The following is a 21,482-nucleotide window of genomic DNA, read 5'->3' on the forward strand; positions in this document are numbered from 1 at the left end:
AGAGGTTGCGACGTGAGTACTCATTAAAATACTTATAGGCAAACTTGCGATTTCAAATTGCGAAGGGGGCGGGGCATCGGACTCTGATGCTGATGGACAAAAACAACCTTATAAAAGGCATACAAGTGCGTAAGTAAACAGTGTATAAGTGCATGTGTGTGATTAGGGCCACAGCTCGTGTCCTCTTATGCTGATAACAGGAACTCTTCAGTGTTTATCGCCGCCTGTCTCTCGTCTCTATTCTCGACGCATGAAGAATTTACACAGAGCATCAGACGAGTCTCGACCTGCAGATATTACATTGATAAACGACTCTCTCTCTCTCTCTCTTACTCTATCTGTGCTGCCCGCGAGCTAACACACGAGACAGGAGCGAGGAGACGGGCTAAATAAAGGCCGGTGTGTGTGTCGGACACTGGCGGCCGGGCCGAGGCTATAACTGGGGTCTAGGAGTCGAGCCAAGGTCTATAAAATCAAATCGCCTTTATAAAAAGAGCTCAGGGTGTGAGAGCAGCATGTCAGCACCACACACACACACACACACACACACCGCCGGCGCGTCGAGTGCTAATACTTGGCAGAATGTGGTGAAAAATGAGGCTATTTCGAGTAATTGGACCCTGTTTTCTGTTATCTGGTGCTATACTGGATACTTCATACTTGATAGAAAAATAGGCTATATTTGAAAGCATTCTTGCGCAAAACAACTGTTGCGTAAATATGTGCCATAAATTAAAGAAATTAATCAAATATTCATAGTGCATTTTCATTAGCCTAACTCTTGATTATTCCTTGCTTTATTTCTGCTTTTTGCCAATGATTAAATATTTTAATATTTTATATTTAGGTAGCATAGATAGTTGCTTAGTATGTAGCATAAATATGCAAAATAATCAATTAATTAAAATAATTAATAACAGTTTTTTTTAATTGTTGCTTATCTAATAATTAGCCTACTTGTTGTTTTATTTCTGCTTTTTGATTTAAAAAAAAATGAATAGCCTATTTGAATAAATAAATATTGGTTCAGTTATCAGGCAGTAAAAAATATATCAGAATGTAGCCTAACTTTTGGAAAACACAAAGAGTTCATATAAGAAATGGAGAATGACCAAGAAAATTATATATATATATATCTTCATTTGCAGTTTTGCAGTGGCTTGACCTCTGTAATAGTTTAAATAAACTTTTAATACATGCAAATAAAAATAAAATAAAATGTGGTTTGTGCACTTGAAGAACATTTTTGTTTTAAAATACATATTTAATTGATACGTATGTAACAAAATCATCATGTTATAATACTATAACATTTTAACACAGTGGGTATGAATTTGAATATAGATTTTATTTTACATGTATACAAATTTCATTAAATTGTTTTAAAACAGACATTTCATTATATTTTAAGGAAGATTTGAAGAATGACCTAATTGTTTCTTAAAACTCGCTGTTGAGGAATAAAGTTGTTTATTTTTTGTTATCAGTAACAATAAAATGCTCAGAGCACGTGAAATGTTTGAGATCTTTTACTTCAAATAGAGAAACTTTTATCATTTTGCAAAGCTGATTTTGTGTTTTCAAGTCCAGTCTCTATTTTATTATAAAAATGCCCAAAATGTCCTCGGGGTCAGAGGTCACCCTCAGGCTATTCATCAAGCGTGTCATCGTCCCTGACCGGCTGAGGATCGATATGAAGTGTCATCAACCCTGACAACTCATCCATACCTGTCATTTCACATCGTGATTAATCACAAATGCAAATGATGAATAGCGGGCAATTAATCGACATCAACCATTAATCTAGATGCTGACATATTGAAGGACAGGAGCGACAGAGGAAGTTTTGAATCTTATGAATAAATTAGACTGGAATATCAACTTTAATTTATTTGAGTTTTTCTAGATATTTGGATATCATAATTTGCAGGCGCTGGCACTGCCTCCCTTAATATTATATAGGCTAACTGCAAAAACATTGTGGCACAATACCTTACTTTTTGCATATCATAATTTCAATGATAATGATGATGTACAGTGCTGTAATAGATTTCAATATGTGATAAATTAGTATTAAAAAATCTTTACAATCTCAGTAGACTTACACAATCTTTCTTTTTTTGGATAAAGTACATGCAAAACAATACTACAGCAGGGACTTTTACATTTGTTTTGGCCAAATATATTCTTACAGACTATTTATCTTGTTAGACTGTTCATATAATTATTTTACGTTCTTTATTTCAATACTGACAGAAATCAATACGAAACAGTAAAATAATAATAATAAATAACAATAAAATAAAACACGAAACAGTAGAGACTTTACATTTGTCGTGTGTTTACGCCAACACGCTCATTTGCGTCATCACGCAACGTGTGACGAAATTCCGTTACGCGGGAAATTTTGATAGTTGCGTTCGGAACAAAAACAATCGCGTCAGAAGTTGAACAGAAGGCAGTTCCCGCTCGACCGAAACGAGCACGATGGCGGAGTTGGGCTGCTACTCTCCCAGCTTTAAAAAACCGTGTGATGTTCTTCGGATGAGACGGAACCGGGCGAGGAGCGAAGGGCCCGAGCGGAGGACTTCGAGTCCGGTCGTGTCGGTTCCCGGAGTCCGCCCGTTTTCACCGGGGCCGCTGTTAAACGCTCCGGGCCGGTCGCGAGGCGGCGTAAAGCGCAGGAATCCGTTCGCGAACATTGAGAACACGTACAACAGTCCTAAGAAACGGGCTTTATCGCACACCGACGGCGAAAAGGCGGCAGTTGCTCCGGTTTTGGACGGGAAACTCGAAGAGCGTCCAAACGCGGGAGCTTCACTGAGAGAAGAACTGCTCAATACAGACCGACGGAGACAACACGAGATAACGGTACAGTTCGGCACACTTCTGAGCTCGTTTCTATTATTAATACCATTAACGTTGCATATGAAGACTTCAGATGCAAAAGCCTTAAAGTCCGTCTAAATTTTTGTTTAATATCAACTAACATTGTTATCAGGCTCATATGTTTACATAACTCTTCAATGTAGCAGCTAAGTTAACGTTACCATGGTACACATGTAAATGTTGCATATTTATTGTTCATGTATTGCCATGACTCATAACCAATAATAATAATAATGTTATATTTGAACTCAACTTTTAACCGTACATTTAAAAAGTTAAGCCTAATATTTTATTGTTAGCTTAAAAAAAATATATTATTTTTAATTTACGTGTTTTATAATTTATGTATTTATTTTTAATGTGATATTTTTGTATTTATAGTTTGTGTAGTTTCAATATTTGTTTATTTATAGTTTAAAAAAATATGCTAATGCTATTGTGACATGGTTAATTTTTAATACTAAAATTGATCAATTTGATTTCACTTAGGATCATGACAGCATGCAAATTTCTAAATCAGAGCTTTTTATGAAAACGAGTAGAACAGATGATGTATAATAATAACCATAGACTGTAAAAAATATGGACAAAGCATCTGTGATGTCACCCATAGACTCTCTGAAGAAGGGGTTTGAGGCTGTTTATGGGAGGTATGGGCGGCGCCATATTATGATTGGTCAGATGGCCTGTCAATCAAACTCCCTGCATTCATAATGATTTTCCTCTGTTTCTGCAGATGGTTCCCCTCTCTGAAGATGGCTGCGTGTTCGAGGAGGAGAGATCCACTCCAGTGTTGAAGGTTTCTGACTGATGACAGCTGATGGTTGCTCATGATCCCTCAGTCATGGTGTGTGTGTGTTCATGACGTGTGTGTGTGTGTCTCTAGAGCCCAGAGTCGGTCTGCCCCGTGGCTCCAGCTGAAGTGTGTGTGGAGTTCCCGGCCGACTGGTCCCTGAAGACCCGCGTGTTGTTCACGTCTCCTCAGTCGTTCTCCTGGGCTGAGCATGTGAAGGCGCAGGAGGAGGCGCAGGGCTTGAGCGCGCACTGCAGGGCCCAGTTCACCAGCGCTCCGGCTCACATACCAGTACGCACACACCACCACTGAGCAGCATTCGCAGCGCTGGGCACACATGCAATCAGAGTTTCACGAAACAATTATAAATATATACATGCGAATATTTCTTAAATGTATACATGCATATGTGTGTATTTATATGTACAAAATAATAATAGACATATTTTGTAAACACAAACCTTTATTTTGCATGCGATTAATCGTTGCCTAGCACAATATTTTATATATTAGAAAGAATATTAAAATGCTATACATTATATTATTGATGTTGTTTTTATTATTATTTTATACAAACTTTAGCTTTATATGTTTTTTTTGTTTTAATGTGTGATTTTGTATACTTTTAGTGTATAAAGTAGTTTTTGATTTTTAAATATTTTACATTAGTAATTAGTAATTAATTTAAACATTATTTTTAATTAATAATGTTTATTATTTTTATATTTAATATTTCATATACTTTTAACTCACGTGTTAAATAATTTTTAATTTTATTTTTAAGAAACCTTTTTTTAATAGATGTTTGTTTAGTTTTAATGTATGATGTACAGTATGTAAATAAAGTTTAGTATTTATTTTAATTTAATAAATATTCATTAATTTAAGCATTTATTTTATATATATATATATATATATAATATTTTATATATATATATATAATATTTTATATATATATATATATATATATATATATATAAATATTTATTAAAAGTATTTATTCTATATTTAAAATAATTAGTTTTTTTATATGTTTAATGTGTGATTTCATTTAGTTTTTAAATTTAGTTTTGTTTTAAAAATGAAAATATGATCGTTTAATATATATATATATATATACACATACGATTTTTAATGTGATTTTTATGTAGTTTTAATATATTTATCTTTTAAGTAATTACTCTATTCATAGTTTTTATTTAGCTTTTCAAGAGTGCCCCTTTAATACAGTCCAGTAAAAATAAATAATGCTGATCTATAAAGTGTTAATCTGCATTGTGTGTGTGTGTGTGTGTTGCAGGATCCCCGGGGGTGTGTGGAGCTGCGCTGTGGTTTCCAGCAGTGTCTTCAGTACTGGCAGCACCCGTCGATGCCCTGGCTCTCTCTCTTCCCACGGATTGGTGCAGAGCGCAAGTTCTCTGGCAAGTGTGTGCCGTGGGCGCAGGACTCAGCGCTGCAGCAGAGCCTGATGAGCGACTGGTAAGAGTGTGTGTGTGGCCAAGGCAGCTCTGGCATATGTCAATAACACTTCTACAAATGACTTGATTTCTTTAGTTATTGAGGTAAACATGCCTAAATTACTGAATAAAGGGACCGTTGTGGTGCCGGTATCGGTTATAATATGAACGATACACAACCTTAGTTTGAATTTCAAAGCGTCGAATTGCTAGCGCTTGACGATATGGCCAAAATAGATATCACGATGTATTTCTTAATTTCGGTCGATATGATATAATTCCGATATGAACAAAATAAAAGCCTCAGAGAAACTACAGATCTCTGTACCTACAAATCTCCCAAAAATTAATTTGCCAAGGATATGAAACCTCTTACAAAACTACATAATATTTTAGAAATAAAAATGATACAAATAAATTGTTCTCCTTTTATTTGTATTTATAAAATGGATTGTTCAGGTCCTTGATTCTGATTGGTTGAGCTGCGTTCGAAGCCGTTGTAAATTACTCAAACACACACCTGTGAGTGAATTATATTAGTGTTAAAGGTAATGGAAATATTAACAGCAGCCCTCTAGATTTTGGTGTGTGTGATGTGGCTGACTGGTGTTGTGTGTGTGTGTGTGTGTGTGTGTGTGTGTGTGTTGTAGGTCTGTGAGTCTGACGTCTCTCTACAGTCTCCTGAAGGCCCGACTGTGTCCGTATTTCTACCTGTGCTCGTATCAGTTCACGGTGTTGTTTCGCGCGGCGGGTCTGAGCGGGTCTAAAGGCATCACTGCACTACTGTCCCCCACCACTAGAGGCCTGAGAGAGGCCATGAGGGCCGACGGTGAGACACACGGACCATTCAAACAAGCCTTCATGCTTTGCTATTGCTTACCCAATGCCATATTCTGGAGATTAGGAGGCTTAGAAGTTCTTTTCATGGACAAGCGGTTTGATAGAGCCATTGCTTTTGTTTTGGATTTATTTAAAAAAAAAAATATATATAAGAGTGTATTCCAATATGAAGATTTTATGATTGTATAATTTTCCTCCTATGCGCTTATCACCAAGTTTTTTATTGGAGTTTGCTTTATATATATATATATATATATATATATATATATACTTACTTATTCATTTACTTATACTTACTATACTTATTTAGTTTGACATGTAGTAAAAATGCGATTTTTCAGTAAAAAAAAGAATTATATATATATATATACTAAATAAGTTCATAAGATGCTGATTTTTAATTAACTTGTTCTGAACGTCCGAAGAAGAATCTTTGCTTTATTTTGAAACTTTTGCATTTAATTTTATCAATGCAATCAGACACTTGGGAGAATTTGTCTTACTTATATATTTACTTATTCATTTACTTATACTTACTATACTTATTTAGTTTGACATGTAGTAAAAATGCGATTTTTCAGTGAAAAAAAGATCTAGGAGGCACATAGACTGTATATCACATACATTTGTATTTTTATATATATATATATACATACATGTGTGTGTATATATATATATACACTAAATAAGTTCATAAGACGCTGATTTTTAATTAACTTGTGTTCTGAACGTCTGAGGAAGAATCTTTGCTTTATTTTGAAACTTTTGCATTTAATTTTATCAATGCAATCAGACACTTGGGAGAATTTGTTGTCTATCATAATATGTGATCATGATGTTGAACTAGTAGTATTGGCATTTTGTTCTTTACCTGTGCGAGTGACGTATTGTTTCCTGAAGTGCATCAGCACTGGCAGACGGCTGTGTGTGGAAACGTCATGTGTGTGTTCTGCTTGTGTTCAGGGATAGAGTTCTCCCTCCCTCTGCTGGAGGAGCGGAGGAAAAGCAAAGATCTCGAGACGGACAGCGCTGTGTGAGTACATGACCCCCGACAACACATTCAATTCATGCTTATTTGTGCAGCGCTTTTCACAATACACATCGTTTTAAAGCAGCTTTACAGAAAAGGCATGAGTCCACAGTACAGTTTAAAGTGATCTGTTATCAGAGGAGACTAAGTTATGCGTTTCGGAAATGTGCATATACACAATCACAGTTAGCTAACATGTATTCATTTAAATAATGTAAGGTTGAAATAATGAGATTATTAAAGTAATGATTATTTGTTAACAAATTATTGACAAGTGTTGGTTCAGAGTCTTACTTTGGTCTGCTTTGGATTAGGGCTAAAAAAATTGATTTTTCTTCACACAAATGTGGTCGATTCTCAAACGCCATGGATAGATTTTTTTCCCATATTTATGTGTCTATCATCCAAAATCCAGTATTAGATTTCCTCCACTGTTCATAGGCTTGAGCCTCCATATTGAGATTTGATGTTTGCTTTATCTTAAACATTTGGTCAAGGCGTGCCACTGTTCTGACTGGTCCAATTTTCAGCATAAATCCTAAAAAAAAGTTTAAAAAATAAATAAAATTGCATCAAATTCCTGTCTGTTCATTGTATGCATTTGAAATATAGAATTGGGTTCTGTTTTAATGTACCTAAATAAAAAGTTTCTTTTTATTTATTAACCACTTGTAAACTTATGTGCACTGTTTTTTTTTTTTTTTTTTTTTTTAATAAATACAGGATTTGTATTAAATCTATTTTCAATTAGTCGAATTGGGAATTGAAAATCGAATTTACAATTGAAATCGAATCGAATTGAGAGCTTGTGTATTGAATTGGAACATCAAATAAAATTTTCAAATTTTCATGCTGCGATAATTGATGGCGCTTTTATCACGATATTTTAATTGCACAAGAGAAACGAATGGATTGGTTGGATCTAAAAAAACAGCTTGTGTAATTGTGGTTGTCAAAACATTTAGTAACTAAACAGACTTTTATTAAGTTTAGTGATAACACGTTACAATGTTTACATGGTACAATTTCTGGTACACAATTTTCACGATTTCAATACTTGGATTTAATTTCAATCTTGATTAAATTATTGACTCATTTGGATAAACTTCAGCTACAATAGATAGCCTGCATGTTAATTTTTCTCAAGAAAACATATATCTCTCACAATGCTGTAAACACATAGAGAGAAATTGAATATATTGCGGTTTGCATTATAATAACAATGTAATGACATTCTGAATCGATACCCAGCCCTACTTTGAATATTGATCATATCTTTGCTGATTTGATCTTTCCTTCTTCCAGATTGAGTGAGCACAGTGAAAACGAGGAGGATGATGATGACGAAGATGATGATGGGGGATTTTCTTGGCTAAAGGAGATGGGCGTCCAAGACAAGATCAAGAAACCAGATTCCATTTCCATCAAACTGTATCCTTACAGCTTTTTATTAGGGCTGTCAAACTATTAATCGCGATTAATCGCATCCAAAATAAAAGTTTGTGTTTACATAATATATGCGGGTGCACTGTGTATAATTATTTTATATATATATAAATACACACACATGCATGTATATATTTAAGAAATATTTTAATGTATATACTGTATATAGATTTATATATCATTTATATTAAAAATATAAATGTTTTATATATAAATAATATTTTTTTCAGTGTGTATTACTGTATTTATATACAAAATAATTATACACAGTGCACCCACATTTATTATGTAAACACAAACTTTTATTTTGGATGCGATTAATCGTTTGACAGCCCTACTTTTTATATAAACTTGTATGTGCGTACACACAGGATATACACATGTAAAGCGATACACAGTGATGAACTTTTTTGATCCACTTCAAATGTTGATTACTGCCGTGTACTTCCCTTAAGTCGTGCATCAGTCGTAAGGAGCACAGAGAGGTGTGTTTGGACCACAGACCAGAGTCCGTGGTGTTGGTGGAGGGTTCGAACACCTTCACGCTGCTCAACTTCCTCATTAACTGTAAGAGTTTGGTGGCAGGAGCCGGTTCTCAGGCGGGTCTTCCTCCAACACTCCTCGCCCCGACCGCCTTCAGAGGGGCCACACTGCACACACTCAAGGTTTGTTGGCCTCACTGATTCATACCGTAACACTTTCCCTCTTCAATTAATCCTGGGGTGCCAGATGGATATATATTCTGTCAAAAATATCCTTAACCTTGTTTAGGGTCGTTAGTCACGTCAAGAAGGAACACGGGACACATGTTGTTTTTCAAAAATCGCTTAAAGGCGCAGTGTGTAATTTCAGCGGCGTCTAGTGGTGAGGTTGTGAATTGCACCCAACGGAAGTTACGGTGGCCGACAGGAAGTGACGTCGTCGTCTGAGACAGCAGAGAGTAGGCATTATGTTTCTTGACAAAGATAATTTAATAGGGCTGGGTATTGACACAAATTTCACAATTCGATTCGATTTCGATTCAATATCGATTATTTTGGATATCAGTTACAATAAATGGCAAATTTTCTCAAGGGAATCAAATCTCTTAACTAATGCTGTAAACTATGGGAGTCTAGTTGTAGCCTATTAGGCTTCATTAGCCTAATATGAAGGTAATAATGAACTGTTTTGTAGCTATACAAACACTTAAATTACACTTTTATTTATTTTATGAAATATAAACATTTAAATGGTGACTGTCATAAAAACTTGCCAGATTTATTCAAACTTGAATTAAATATTGAAGAACATTAAGATTATAATGCATATGTAATATGGTGTATATATTTAGCAAAATGCTCCTCTGGAGTTATTTTTTCTAGCTGCCTAACGAGTTTATGTGGGTTTTCTGAGGTAAATATGACGATACATTGATTATAAGCTGTTTAACTGACGTCTTTCCACGGTTGAAACGCTGATTGAGCGAATCAATGTGACATGATACGGATTTGGATGAGTTGTCCTCTATCTTTAACACACTTTCAGATGCTCATTCATGTTTATTTGGCGCTGTGACTGGTATTATTAAGCCGGAAGAGAGATCAGCGCTGCTGCTTCTCCAGAGCGATCTCACGCCACAGCGACAAAACACTATTTATGTTTCTGAATTTCTAAAGAAAATGGACGTAATTTGAAAATTGAGACTTTGTTTCATATCAATAGTAACAAAGGACAAAGATTATTGCGATTTTTTTTTTTTTTTTTTTTTTTTTTTTGGATGCGCGCAGCCGCGATACAATGTCCCAATCATTCAAATGAAACAGGATGACTAATCGATTCTTGAGATTTAAGAATCGATATCGGTTCGTAAAAATGAGAATCGATTAGTATCGAGAAATCGATATTTATTACCCAGCCCTATAATTTAAGAAATTGTTTATGTAATTGTTCAGTAAAGCGATATATCATTACGATAATTGTAACTTGTTCATCATTGTGTCAGTGTTTTATTCGCTGACTTTAGCTGATTCTTATCTAGAAGAACAACAGTGATGAAACGCGTTTGTCCACTCAGGGCCACCGTAGAAACATGTCGATGTCGATGTAAGGGGACCCGCGGTGTGTGTAAAGAAACACTCATTCTAAGCTAATAAAAACCGAACCGCTCATTATGTACGCTCTCTATACACATGTATTTATGTATATGATAATGCATTTGTCAACAGATCCTCCTTTATATTACACACTGCGCCTTTAAAGGCTATTATATGACGCTGATGACATCATGCATTATATATTTTTTGGCCTGTTTTCAGGCGCGCGCTGTGAATGTGAAGACTCTGGTGAGGACGGGCTATCAGGACGTGTGCAGTCTGGAGGTGACGGGTCCCATCATGCCTCACACACTTCACGCGCTGACGCAGCTCCTGAGACCGGCTCAGACAGGAGAGTTTTCTGCGGGTCTCTACACACACGAACCCACGGCCGTCCTCAACGTTCCCATCAGCCAGAGCTCTGAGCCGGAGACACAACCGGTACGTTAAACCGCTCGACGTGGGTTGGGTCCTGAACTCGGTCCTTTTAGAGGGACAGGTCACCCAAACATGAAAACACTGTCAGTAATGACTGTCCCTCATGTGTTCAACCCCGTAAGACTTTCGTTCATCTTCAGAACACACATTAAGTTATTTTTGATTAAATTTGACAGCTGGATCACTCCTATATGGGCCATTCCACCGAATGGGTGACGTTTGCTTGTTGTAACTCTTCAAAAATAAACTTTATCAACATTGAATCTAATACTACACATATTTAACTATTCAAAATGTGTATTGGTCAATCTCAGGCAACTTTATTTTTTTTTTACAAGGTTTGAGCAGAATATGTACGCATGTTTTCTCAATCCTGTTACCAAAAATTGTGTCATTTAAAAAGCAAGTTTAGAAGCATGTCAATTAATTCCTTTGTTTTCCCCACAAGAAAGTGTTTATTTTAAAGAAATTGTTGGTTATATGTTCAAAAATAGATATTTGTGCCAATAAAATCACTATTAAAGCAAGGTGTATTTTGATTAAAAACAAACAAACACAAAGGCATTTTTCGAAGCCTCAAGCTTATAATTTTTTTTAGAATTATTTCATTAAATAATTGTATAAATTATGGGCCAAACAAAGCTGATAAAAAGAGTGGTTTAATTTTATTTAGTTTTTAGAAAAAAAGATTGAGTTTTTAATCAAAAAGTATGCCATCAAATATATGGCATATGGCCACATAGCATTGATGCTAATAGCGTGAGGACACTGGGCCATTTCTGGTGCCTTACCAAAAGTTAATATTTTTAAAATAAAAAATTAAACCCAAGAAAAAGTTTAGGTAACAGGACTGTATGTTGAGATTGACCTTCGCATTCATAGTTACAATTTCATCAAATAAAAATGAAAACGAGAGGAGTGACTTATAGTCGCCCCATTGCCTTCAGAAGATCCAGATGATGCAACTTCCTGTTGAAAATGTGTCTTGTGGAATATTCTATAACAGGACTGAGTGAAAACCCGGGGACGTGACTAAAATGTGTATTTTATCTAAAATATTAGATCAAAAATGTTTTTGTTTTTTTTCATTTTAAAGCAGTTTGGATATAAAGTCATACAACAATGCCAGAAAAATCAGATTTCTGAAGGATTGTAATCATAATATTTCATGGTAAAGTTTAGAGATGGAGAGTTGGGACATGCAGAAAATGCTATTTTTTAGTGTTCCGTCTCGTTTTTATTAATGTTTTTAATTATACTTTTTAAATTTGTAGTTATTGCTTAATAATCAAATGTATTTTAGAGTTAATTTTCTTGCAATTTTATATATATAATGTCCTGGGGACAGAAATGTCACCCTTTTGGTGGAATGGCTCATATAACATATAACCGTCACACCCCGTGTGTGTGTGTGTAGCTGCTCCTGAAGGTCTCATGCTCTGGTTTCTTCTCCTCTAGGAGTGTGTTGTACAGGATCTGGGCAGGTGTGGGCTCCAGCAGAGCTCAGTTCAGCAGCTGGCAGCGCCGAGCATTCTGGGAAAGTGTGCGCTCAGACAGTTGCACATGAGAGACTACTCGTACAGCTGGAAGACCTGAGCGTGAGTCTCCACTGACAGACCTATTAATATCTCGGGCGTCATGTGACTCCACTCACTCCATCAGAGACATGTGCGCGCGTGTATCGTGGAGCCGTTAGTGTACCCTGCATGTAAACATAAGTTTAACATTTTTATGGAGTGTTTTAGATGGTGTGGTTTTAAAGCTTAAGTTTTAATCATCGTCTCTAGATGAGAAACGACTGATACGTGTGTTGAACACTCATGGTAATATTTCTGACTGTTGAAATCCAGTGTATTATTCACATTTGTATGAATATATAATATTAAATGAGTTGAAATATTTCCCGCTTTATATCTCATAACGGCGTCACAGATAAGAGCAAAACAAACGTGTTTAAAGCAAGTATTTCCAATTCTCTGACGGGGAAATGAGTGAGAGGATAATGATGATCTGCTGACTACTTTATCCTGCTTATTACATGGATACTTTATAAATAAATGAATGGGCGTGAAATATTGATTTGAGTGTGATTTTTTTTTTTTTTTTTTTTTTTTTTTGTGGAAAAAAAAAATTTTTTTTTGGTTGGTTTGTGGAAATCAAGTTTAAAAAAAGTTATATATATATACTAGGGCTGGGCAATAATTAATATTAATGCATGTATGTATTTAAGAAAAATGTGTTATTAATAAATAAAACATTTATTATATTATATAAATCTATATACAGTATATACATGCAAATATTTCTTAAATATAAACATGCATGTGTGTGTGTATATGTGTATATATATATATATATATATATAAAATAATTATACGCACTACACCCACATATATTATGTAAACACAAACTTTTATTTTGGATACGATTAATCGCGATTAATAGTTGTCCAGCCCCATAGCTACATAAAATGTATACATTTTTAGGGGGTTTGTCTTTGTAATCAGGCTCAAAAATTATTTAAAATTATTTTTATATATTTACCAATAACCAATAATTTGGATTTATCGGTTATCAAATATACATAATTATCGGTAATCTCATTGGCCAAAACTTTGGTGCATCCCTGTGTGTGTTTGTGTGTATATATATATATATATATATATATATATATATATATATATATAAATATAAATAACATTCTAGCTCACACACATTTAATATTTATGTATGTTTCACATTTTAAAGCCAATCAGACGTTAATTATTGTGATGTTATTTTAATATTTAGGCACATTTCCTCCCTAATTTTAAATGTAAAAATGTATGTGTATTGTAAAGTATATATTTTTTAGATTTGAATAAAACAATATTATTAATTCTTGCAAGTAAAATGCGACCTGGCCACTTTTTTTTGTGTGAGATTTACCCTTTAAACTAATTCATATCCACCGGGAAGATAAAAAAAGATCAATTATTAGTTTAAGTTGTTACAAACTTGTGTAATTGTTCTTCATGCGAGTCGACAGATTGTCTCGCTAGTCTAAAAGCAAAACTTGAGTTTCTGCCAGGAGTGTTGAAGAGTGTAAATACTTGCTGTCAGGCCAAGAAATGCCATCATTCAGAAGAGGATCGTGGTGTAACACCTCGTCTAATATTACACACACACACGACAGAACAAGTCTTTACCTCTCCACTTGCACTGCTATATTGCTCAGGTAAAGCGGTTTCTGCAGTGTAATGTAATTGTGATGATGCGTCAGGTCGTATTTTAACACCCGTCAGCTGGAGCCGTGAACGTGCATCATGTTCAGATACACTGGATTCATGTTCTCTCTGTTCAGCATGTGACTCATGTGACCCTGGACTGAAGACCAGAACTAACTGAATGAAGCAGCTCTGAGGATCGTAATCTCTGAATCACGGCAGACTCGTGAGTACTTTCATTTCCTCCTCATCTCAGGGATGCATCAGCTGGAGATAACATGATATTAGTGGTTTCATTTCACTCCTGAATCCTGTTATTCCTCTACTATAAAGCATGAAGCAACTCAAGAAGTTACAAGGAGAAATGAAATGTGTGTATGATGTGTGTTTTCCTTGTCATTAAACATGATTGATCAGTTCTGTCTATTTAAGGAAATACAAGTTAAATGGACAGAGATTAGGCTGTTTCCATGTCTAAAGTTACATAACTAGTGTCTTACAGTGTTATTCAACTCAAACATTAGAAAATGAGAAAAGTACTAAAATGACCAAAACTGAAATAAAAAATAAATTCATACTATTAATAAAGCAAAACAAAATTAAAACAACTAATGAAAATAAAAGCTCCCATTGCTTTTTGGTGCATTAATGATTTCCATGTGCTTTAGTGATAAACTCATCTATTGCTGTGTTGTCTAATTATTCAATTTAGAACATAAGTGTCAAAATTTGTCATTTAAATAGTAGATTTGGTTTATAAGTAGTAAGCTTGTGAGCCCGAGTGTTTGATGTGATCGGGTTACAGGCTCATGTGACGCACGTCAGCACTATTAAATAAAGCTTGAGCTGATTCTGTGGGCGTCCACCACGTGCCCGACAATACCAGATTATTAATATCATGTGGAGCCATAATACTAGGCATGATATTTGGGATGATCAATGATGCATGCCAACATCATTTTTTGGCTAGTATGTCATACGAATAAATTATGAACACATAAAAATAAGAGACAACCAAGGAAATATTAATAACTGATTATGTTGTAATCAATGTTTACTGTTTCCTGACAGGTTTCTGATTATCTATGCATTTTTTTTTGCCTATTAAAATAAATATGCACATATATTTATATATATATATATATTTTTAAATATATATATATATATATATATATACATATACTTTTTTTTAAATATAGATATATTATATAATATTTATGCATATTTTCACCATGAACATTATTGTAATATATATATAAAAATATATAATGTAAAGTATTTATTTTGTTTTGTTTCACTAAAAATTAATTGCAAAATGGAATGCACATTTTGTGGAGATAATAGATTAAATAGTTTATTTTTTATCATTATTATTCACCAGGTTTTCGAAGAGGACATGAATATTCTTGGCACTACATTCGTTTTTATTGTAGCCTTCAGTGGTAAGTGAGGAACCTCTTCTGTGTTTAGAAGAATCTGATATTTAATGGCTATTAACATTGGTATTAATTTCTCATTATTATTATTGCACGTCCTCACCCAGTGTGTGCAGGTACGTACCTGCAGGCGTCCAATGTCCAGGCGATCCTCGGGAATAGCGTGATCTTGCCCTGCGATGTTTCTAGATTCCAATCGGAGGAGCAGGAGGTTTACTGGGAGGCGACGGGAAAAGACGTCCTCTCGGGTGGCGGTGACATCAGCAGGGTCGGGAGGGCGTTTGAGGGGCGGGTCAGTTTCCTCAGGGATCGTGTCGACTCCAAGGACTTTTCCCTCGTTCTGACTGACGTGATGCTGAACGATGAAGATGTATACGAGTGTTTCTCGCTGGATAGGAAGCCCATTTGCGTTGTATTCCTGAAAGTGTTGAGTAAGTAACGCTAACACACAGCAGACAAACGGCTAGCAGTGACATCAGTGGCAATCCATAAGTGGCCACGCCCTTAATTATGCAGAACTTTAAGGGTTAATATCATATAAACGGGTGTGTTTTAAAAGATTTACATCTCACAGTCGTCATGAAGGGCTAAATTAGCTATATAGACCAAAACCACTTTTTGCACCGGGCTGTAAACATGTTATTTTCTGCTGTAAAGTTGTGGGTCTATGGGACTGACTCCTCTAGTGGCCAGTCGATGAACTGCAGTTTGACTCACAAAAGAGAGACGGTTGATTAGTACACTACACAAAGTACCAGTTCATAAATGCCAACACAAGCTCTCTCGTATTTCAGCAGAACCAGAGTCGTTCCCTGATCATGTGGAAGCTTCTGAGGGCGAGGATATCACCTTGGACTGCGTTGGGAATATCCCGAAATCTAAACCGTGGGAAGACATCTACATCCAATGGCTGAAAGATGACAAAGAGATTCTGCGGTTGAGCTCTGGAAAGATGGACGTCAGTATCGATTCAAGCTTCTTGGCATTGCCACCCAAGCACAACATCTCTCGCGGTGTCCTCTCACTGACCATTCAGTCGGTCAGTGTTTCCGACCAGGGCGTTTATAAGTGCCGTTACAAGAGCATGGATTACGAGGAGCCGAGGAGCGGATTCCCGGAGAGGCACACGCTCACTGTTTGGGGTACGTGTGTGTTTAACTGAGAACCGAGTACACACTCATGATGGGGAGGAGGCAGAGTGAGCCAATCAGCAGTAGGGGGTGTGTCCATTCAGAATGGGGAGGAGACAGAGTGAGCCAATTAGCAGTAGGGGGCGTGTCCACTCATGATGGGGAGGAGGCAGAGTGAGCCAATCAGCAGTAGAGGGCGTGTCCACTCATGATGGGGAGGAGTCAGTCAGGCAATCAGCAGTAGGGGGCGTGTCCACTCATGATGGGGAGGAGACAGTGAGCCAATCAGCAGTAGGGGCGTGTCCACTCAGAATGGGGAGGAGACAGAGTGAGCCAATCAGCAGTAGGGGTGTGTCCACTCATAATGGGTGAATAAATAAATATAATCCATCTTAATAAATGAATAAAGCAAGTCTCTCTCTCTCTCCTCAGCTATGTCTTCAGGGATGACAGACCCCACGGACTCATTCTCTAGTGTCAGCTTGACCTCTCACACACACACTCACACAAGTGTGCCAGCTTGGACGACTGTTGCGAGCACTCCGACTGAAGCGGGCCGCACGACACCGACACACACACATGCTACGACAGCTCAGACTGAAATGAACATCAGTGTGCCCACACACACAGATGCTATCAGCACTCAAACTACAGCGAGCAGCGCAGCACCAACACACACACACACCGAGAGAGCTGAAGGTACTGCTACTGATCATATCACTAGTAACAGTCAACACATGTTAATCAATGACTGATTCTTTTCTAATAATGTTGTTGGTGACAGATGTATCCGCCGTCCCCGAGGCCGGCACCGTTTCTGGTGTGTATTGAACATTTTATTAAGCATGCAAAGCTTATAATTCTTCCACATTATATTTATGACATCCATACAGCCTATGCACTATATTCCAAGCCTGAAGACGAATGATAGTTTTGTGTGATTGAAGAACAGATCATAGAAATTCACTGCCAGAGTTAATAAATATAATTACATGATATTATTTAGTAGTTTTAGTATCTCCACTCAAACTTATTTTATTTTCATGTATTTGCCAAGGCAGCAGGTCAGGTTTTGCCAAAGTATTTATAATATTCAAGTAATATATAATATAAAATTCTAATATTTACTATATAGATGCATATTGTTGCGATATATTGACAGCCCTAATGTGTAATGCAGGTCATTGTGACCCTCTGGAGCTGATCTCGGATCAGGAGATCCCCTGGATCCGCATCGGACTCATCACTGGAGTTCTGCTCGTCACTGTCGTCGTTCTGGGATTATTACTGACGTTTGGAAGAATCTGATTTATCATCAAGTTATTAACGTTCAAGGCATTTCCATTGCAATTTTTTGTGAGCTGTGAAAAAGTTGGTTCATTTTTTAATATAAATACCTTTTCTTATTTGTGGAGCACAAACTGTTTACTTGCAGGACTCAATACTATTTAATACTTAAAGGTTCGCCTTAGTTTTTTGTTTTATTTTTTCTTGTATCTAGAATGTTCTTTAACATTTTGGGTTTTAATAACTAAAGTTAAAAAAAATCAAGTTTTTGTTAAAAACTAATACAATTTTTTGATAAAAAGTGATTGGTGAATCTACGGAGGCGTATTGCATTCACTTGAAGAAAAAAAAATCTACTCTGTTTTTCTGAATTAACGAGTTAATTTTTCATGAGAAAAAAGTTTTTGCTCTGTTTTTCTGAATTAATGAGTTAATTTTTCATGAGAAAAAAGTTTTTGCTCTGTTTTTCTGAATTAACGAGTTAATTTTTCATGGAATTTTTTTTTTTTGCTCTGTTTTTCTGAATTAATGAGTTAATTTTTCATGAGAAAAAAATATTTTGCTCTGTTTTTCTGAATTAATGAGTTAATCTTTCATGGATTTTTTTTTGCTGTTTTTTTTTTTTGCTCTGTTTTTTTACAGAGCAAAAACTTTTTTTCTCATGAAAAATTAACTCATTAATTCAGAAAAACAGAGAAAAAAATATTTTCTCATGAAAAATTAACTCATTAATTCAGAAAAACAGAGAAAAAAAAATTCTCATGAAAAATTAACTCATTAATTCAGAAAAACAGAGCATTTTTTTTCTCATGAAAAATTAACTCATTAATTTAGAAAAACAGTAGATTTTTTTTCTTCATGTGAATGCAATACGCCTCCGTATGAATCTGTTAAATATGGTGCTATTTATTTATTTATCTTAAGGGGGTGATTGCGATTTCACTTTTTTCATTTTAAATAGTGTGTAATGTTGTTGTTGGTGCATGAATAGTATCTGCAAAGTTCAATGTAAGCAGAGATATCATATTTTAAAAATCAGGAAGTATATTGCCTACAAAAACGACTCGAAGATTGGGACCACAGCTGGGTTTTTGTCACTAACCCACACATTTGCATCAACCCCTCCCTCCGGAAAATGCAAAAAAGAGCATGCGCATATGCTGCGTTGTCAAAAAATGCTAACGTTGCGCGAATTGATCACAGAATGCCGATTAAAGTCGTTTGAAATACAATTATAATAAAATTCTAAGTTATGAGTAGCTACTGTATACTACTGTTTTTATTTTTAAAACGGTGTGAAAAGTAAAAATTATCATAAAATATTCATCTTTGACTTGTCAAAGTACACCTTTCCTCATAGTAACGGAAACTTTCAGTTATTCCTTTTCAGCTGACTGACCGTACAAATATTCGTATGATAGTAAGCATTTTTTAAAGGGAAATTATACAATATAACAGGAAAATGTACCTTTTGTAAAAAAAAAAAAAAAAAAAAACGTGAGTCTGCACATGCGCATAACCGGTAAGTAGCAAATCTCGATGGGTCGCATGAATTGTCAGAACACCTGATTCAACAAGACACTGTTACTAAAACATGAAGCAGTTCCAACTTTAAAGCCAGAGGCAGCAGTTGTTGGGCCACAACCTGTAAGTAGGCTAAGACTTTATCATTTTAAATGTATTTGCATGTGTAATTTCAGACGTAATGTTTTAGTTTTGTCAAATGGCAGCGTTGGCTTTATATCCACTCGGTTATGCTATTTCGTGTCTACGACAAACGCGTGCAAACATTCTGGACCTGAATTTGTATATGTACTCATTTTATGAATGTCTTTTCATGTATATATACTTTATGAGGTTATTTTTGTGATGTAAGAACAGGTTTGTTATGTGTGGGTTATGGAAGGAGGCAGAGTCGGGGAATACTGGGACTCGTACACTTTTATTTACACAAGCGAGGTCGCGCTCAAATAAAGTTAACTCAGAATGTCAAAGGCAAATAAATAAATAATAGGCGATAATACTCTTCCCACTGACTGAACACAGCTTCAAATGGTCACAGTTGTGGTAATACTCTTCCCGCTGAATACAGCTTTCAAATGTCACGCGTTCGGTAATAGGACTCCATAGGATACGTGCACGAGCTGCCAGTCTGCTGTCCGCACGCCAATCACTGAAATAACAGACAGGTGTTTGTCATTTGAACTTGACCCAAACTTATGCTGTGTCCGAAATCTCCACTCAAAGCAACTCCCTAACCCCTATGTTGGGGGTAGAAAGCACTATATAGTGAGCTCACCAGCATAATAGAAACACCAATTTCGGACACTACTCGATCGTCTCTCGGCGCCGTTGATTACATCATTGATATGGTGCCGAGCCGGCTCTGGGCCAAAAAGATTTTTTAAAAATAAATACATTACATTATATTGAGCTTATTTCTCCAAAATGTAAAAACTAAAAGTGATTTTCAGCCGTTTCTGTTATAATGCGCTACTCCACACATGAGTATGACTTGTTTTTACGATTAGCGCAATGCATGATGGTATGTAGGGCTTAGGTGACCATCGGTCGTACACTACTTTTCAAAATGCATTCTGGGATACATTGAGTGGACTATATAGGGTATAATAATCATCACTATACATTCGGACAGCACTACAAAATGGCGAGCTCACTATATAGTCCACTATATAGTGAGTAATGGGTGATTTCGGACACAGCATTACTCACCGCTCGGCTTCGTTGACCCACGCCCCCCTCGCCACAGCCTAAGTCCCGCCCCTCCGCTTCCGGCTCATGGGACCTTATTTCGGAAAAAATGTGAATGGTAGTCAATGGCGAGAGACAACTTATCTTTTTATTCCGTCTGAACTGTGCCCTCAATTACACATTTGATGTTTGTCAATTTAAAAGATAATTCTGAAAGTCAAAAACGTCGCAGTTTGTCATAAAACAGAAGAGTAACATTTAGTTTTATGTGAAAATCGCTCTATGAACTACATCTCCCGGGAAGCGAAACAACGAGTGAGATCCGCTGCTCGTGTGTGTGCAGTCTGGTACAAAACACTCAGGTATGACGGCGTAACGTTACGATTATAACGTAAGACTATAGAAACAATGACAGACATTAGCCTCAGTAAAGTTAGCTTCATTCATTGAGAGAAAATGTGCGCCTGTGGGGTTTGTAGTCTTTGCAATTACGTATTTTTACAGTCTTATACCTCAACGGTTTTACATCAAACTGCGACTTTCTTTACTTTAAAATGTATCTTTTAAATTGACAAACATAATATGTGTAATTCAAGGCACAATTCAAACAAGATCAAAATATTTGTTGTCTCGAAATAAGGTCCCATGGTGGTCGACCGGAAGGGGAGGGACTTAGGCTGTCTGACAACGTGTACTACAGTTTAGCCAATCACAACACACCGGCCCAAACTAACCAATCGGAG

At 36.0% G+C, this 21,482-nt stretch overlaps 2 protein-coding genes across 3 annotated transcripts; both read left to right on the forward strand.

The window, feature by feature from the left end:
• The first annotated feature begins 2,408 nt into the window (after positions 1-2,408).
• Positions 2,409-13,041, forward strand: donson (DNA replication fork stabilization factor DONSON). Of its 2 annotated transcripts, none has more exons than XM_039648239.2 (10): positions 2,409-2,871; positions 3,626-3,688; positions 3,776-3,973; positions 4,983-5,161; positions 5,790-5,968; positions 6,943-7,012; positions 8,315-8,440; positions 8,922-9,120; positions 10,753-10,971; positions 12,427-13,041. In XM_039648239.2, exons 1-10 carry the CDS (start codon positions 2,488-2,490, stop codon positions 12,562-12,564), a joined length of 1,755 nt encoding a protein of 584 aa, XP_039504173.2. In that variant the 5' UTR covers positions 2,409-2,487; the 3' UTR covers positions 12,565-13,041. The 2 variants fall into 2 exon arrangements, with proteins under 2 accessions (XP_039504173.2, XP_039504175.2); XM_039648241.2 differs by having other exon boundaries at positions 5,817-5,968.
• A 1,091-nt stretch (positions 13,042-14,132) lies between these two features.
• Positions 14,133-18,224, forward strand: LOC120460543 (uncharacterized). Its single transcript, XM_089132858.1, has 7 exons — positions 14,133-14,400; positions 15,556-15,616; positions 15,718-16,041; positions 16,405-16,752; positions 17,173-17,439; positions 17,525-17,560; positions 17,921-18,224. Exons 2-7 carry the CDS (start codon positions 15,571-15,573, stop codon positions 18,046-18,048), a joined length of 1,149 nt encoding a protein of 382 aa, XP_088988984.1. The 5' UTR covers positions 14,133-14,400; positions 15,556-15,570; the 3' UTR covers positions 18,049-18,224.
• The last annotated feature ends 3,258 nt before the right edge of the window (positions 18,225-21,482 follow it).

Source organism: Pimephales promelas, chromosome 6 (assembly GCF_988280905.1).
Source record: "Pimephales promelas chromosome 6, fPimPro1.hap1.1, whole genome shotgun sequence".
Lineage (NCBI taxonomy): Eukaryota > Metazoa > Chordata > Actinopteri > Cypriniformes > Leuciscidae > Pimephales > Pimephales promelas.

Coding starts and splice junctions, on each gene's coding strand:
- donson (XM_039648239.2), top strand. CDS start 2,488: ATGGCGGAGTTGGGCTGCTACTCTCCCAGCTTTAAAAAACCGTGTGAT. Junction 3,689..3,775: donor GATCCACTCCAGTGTTGAAG/GTTTCTGACTGA, acceptor GTGTGTCTCTAG/AGCCCAGAGTCGGTCTGCCC. Junction 7,013..8,314: donor CTCGAGACGGACAGCGCTGT/GTGAGTACATGA, acceptor TCCTTCTTCCAG/ATTGAGTGAGCACAGTGAAA.
- LOC120460543 (XM_089132858.1), top strand. CDS start 15,571: ATGAATATTCTTGGCACTACATTCGTTTTTATTGTAGCCTTCAGTG. Junction 16,042..16,404: donor TGTATTCCTGAAAGTGTTGA/GTAAGTAACGCT, acceptor CTCGTATTTCAG/CAGAACCAGAGTCGTTCCCT. Junction 17,440..17,524: donor ACACACCGAGAGAGCTGAAG/GTACTGCTACTG, acceptor TGTTGGTGACAG/ATGTATCCGCCGTCCCCGAG.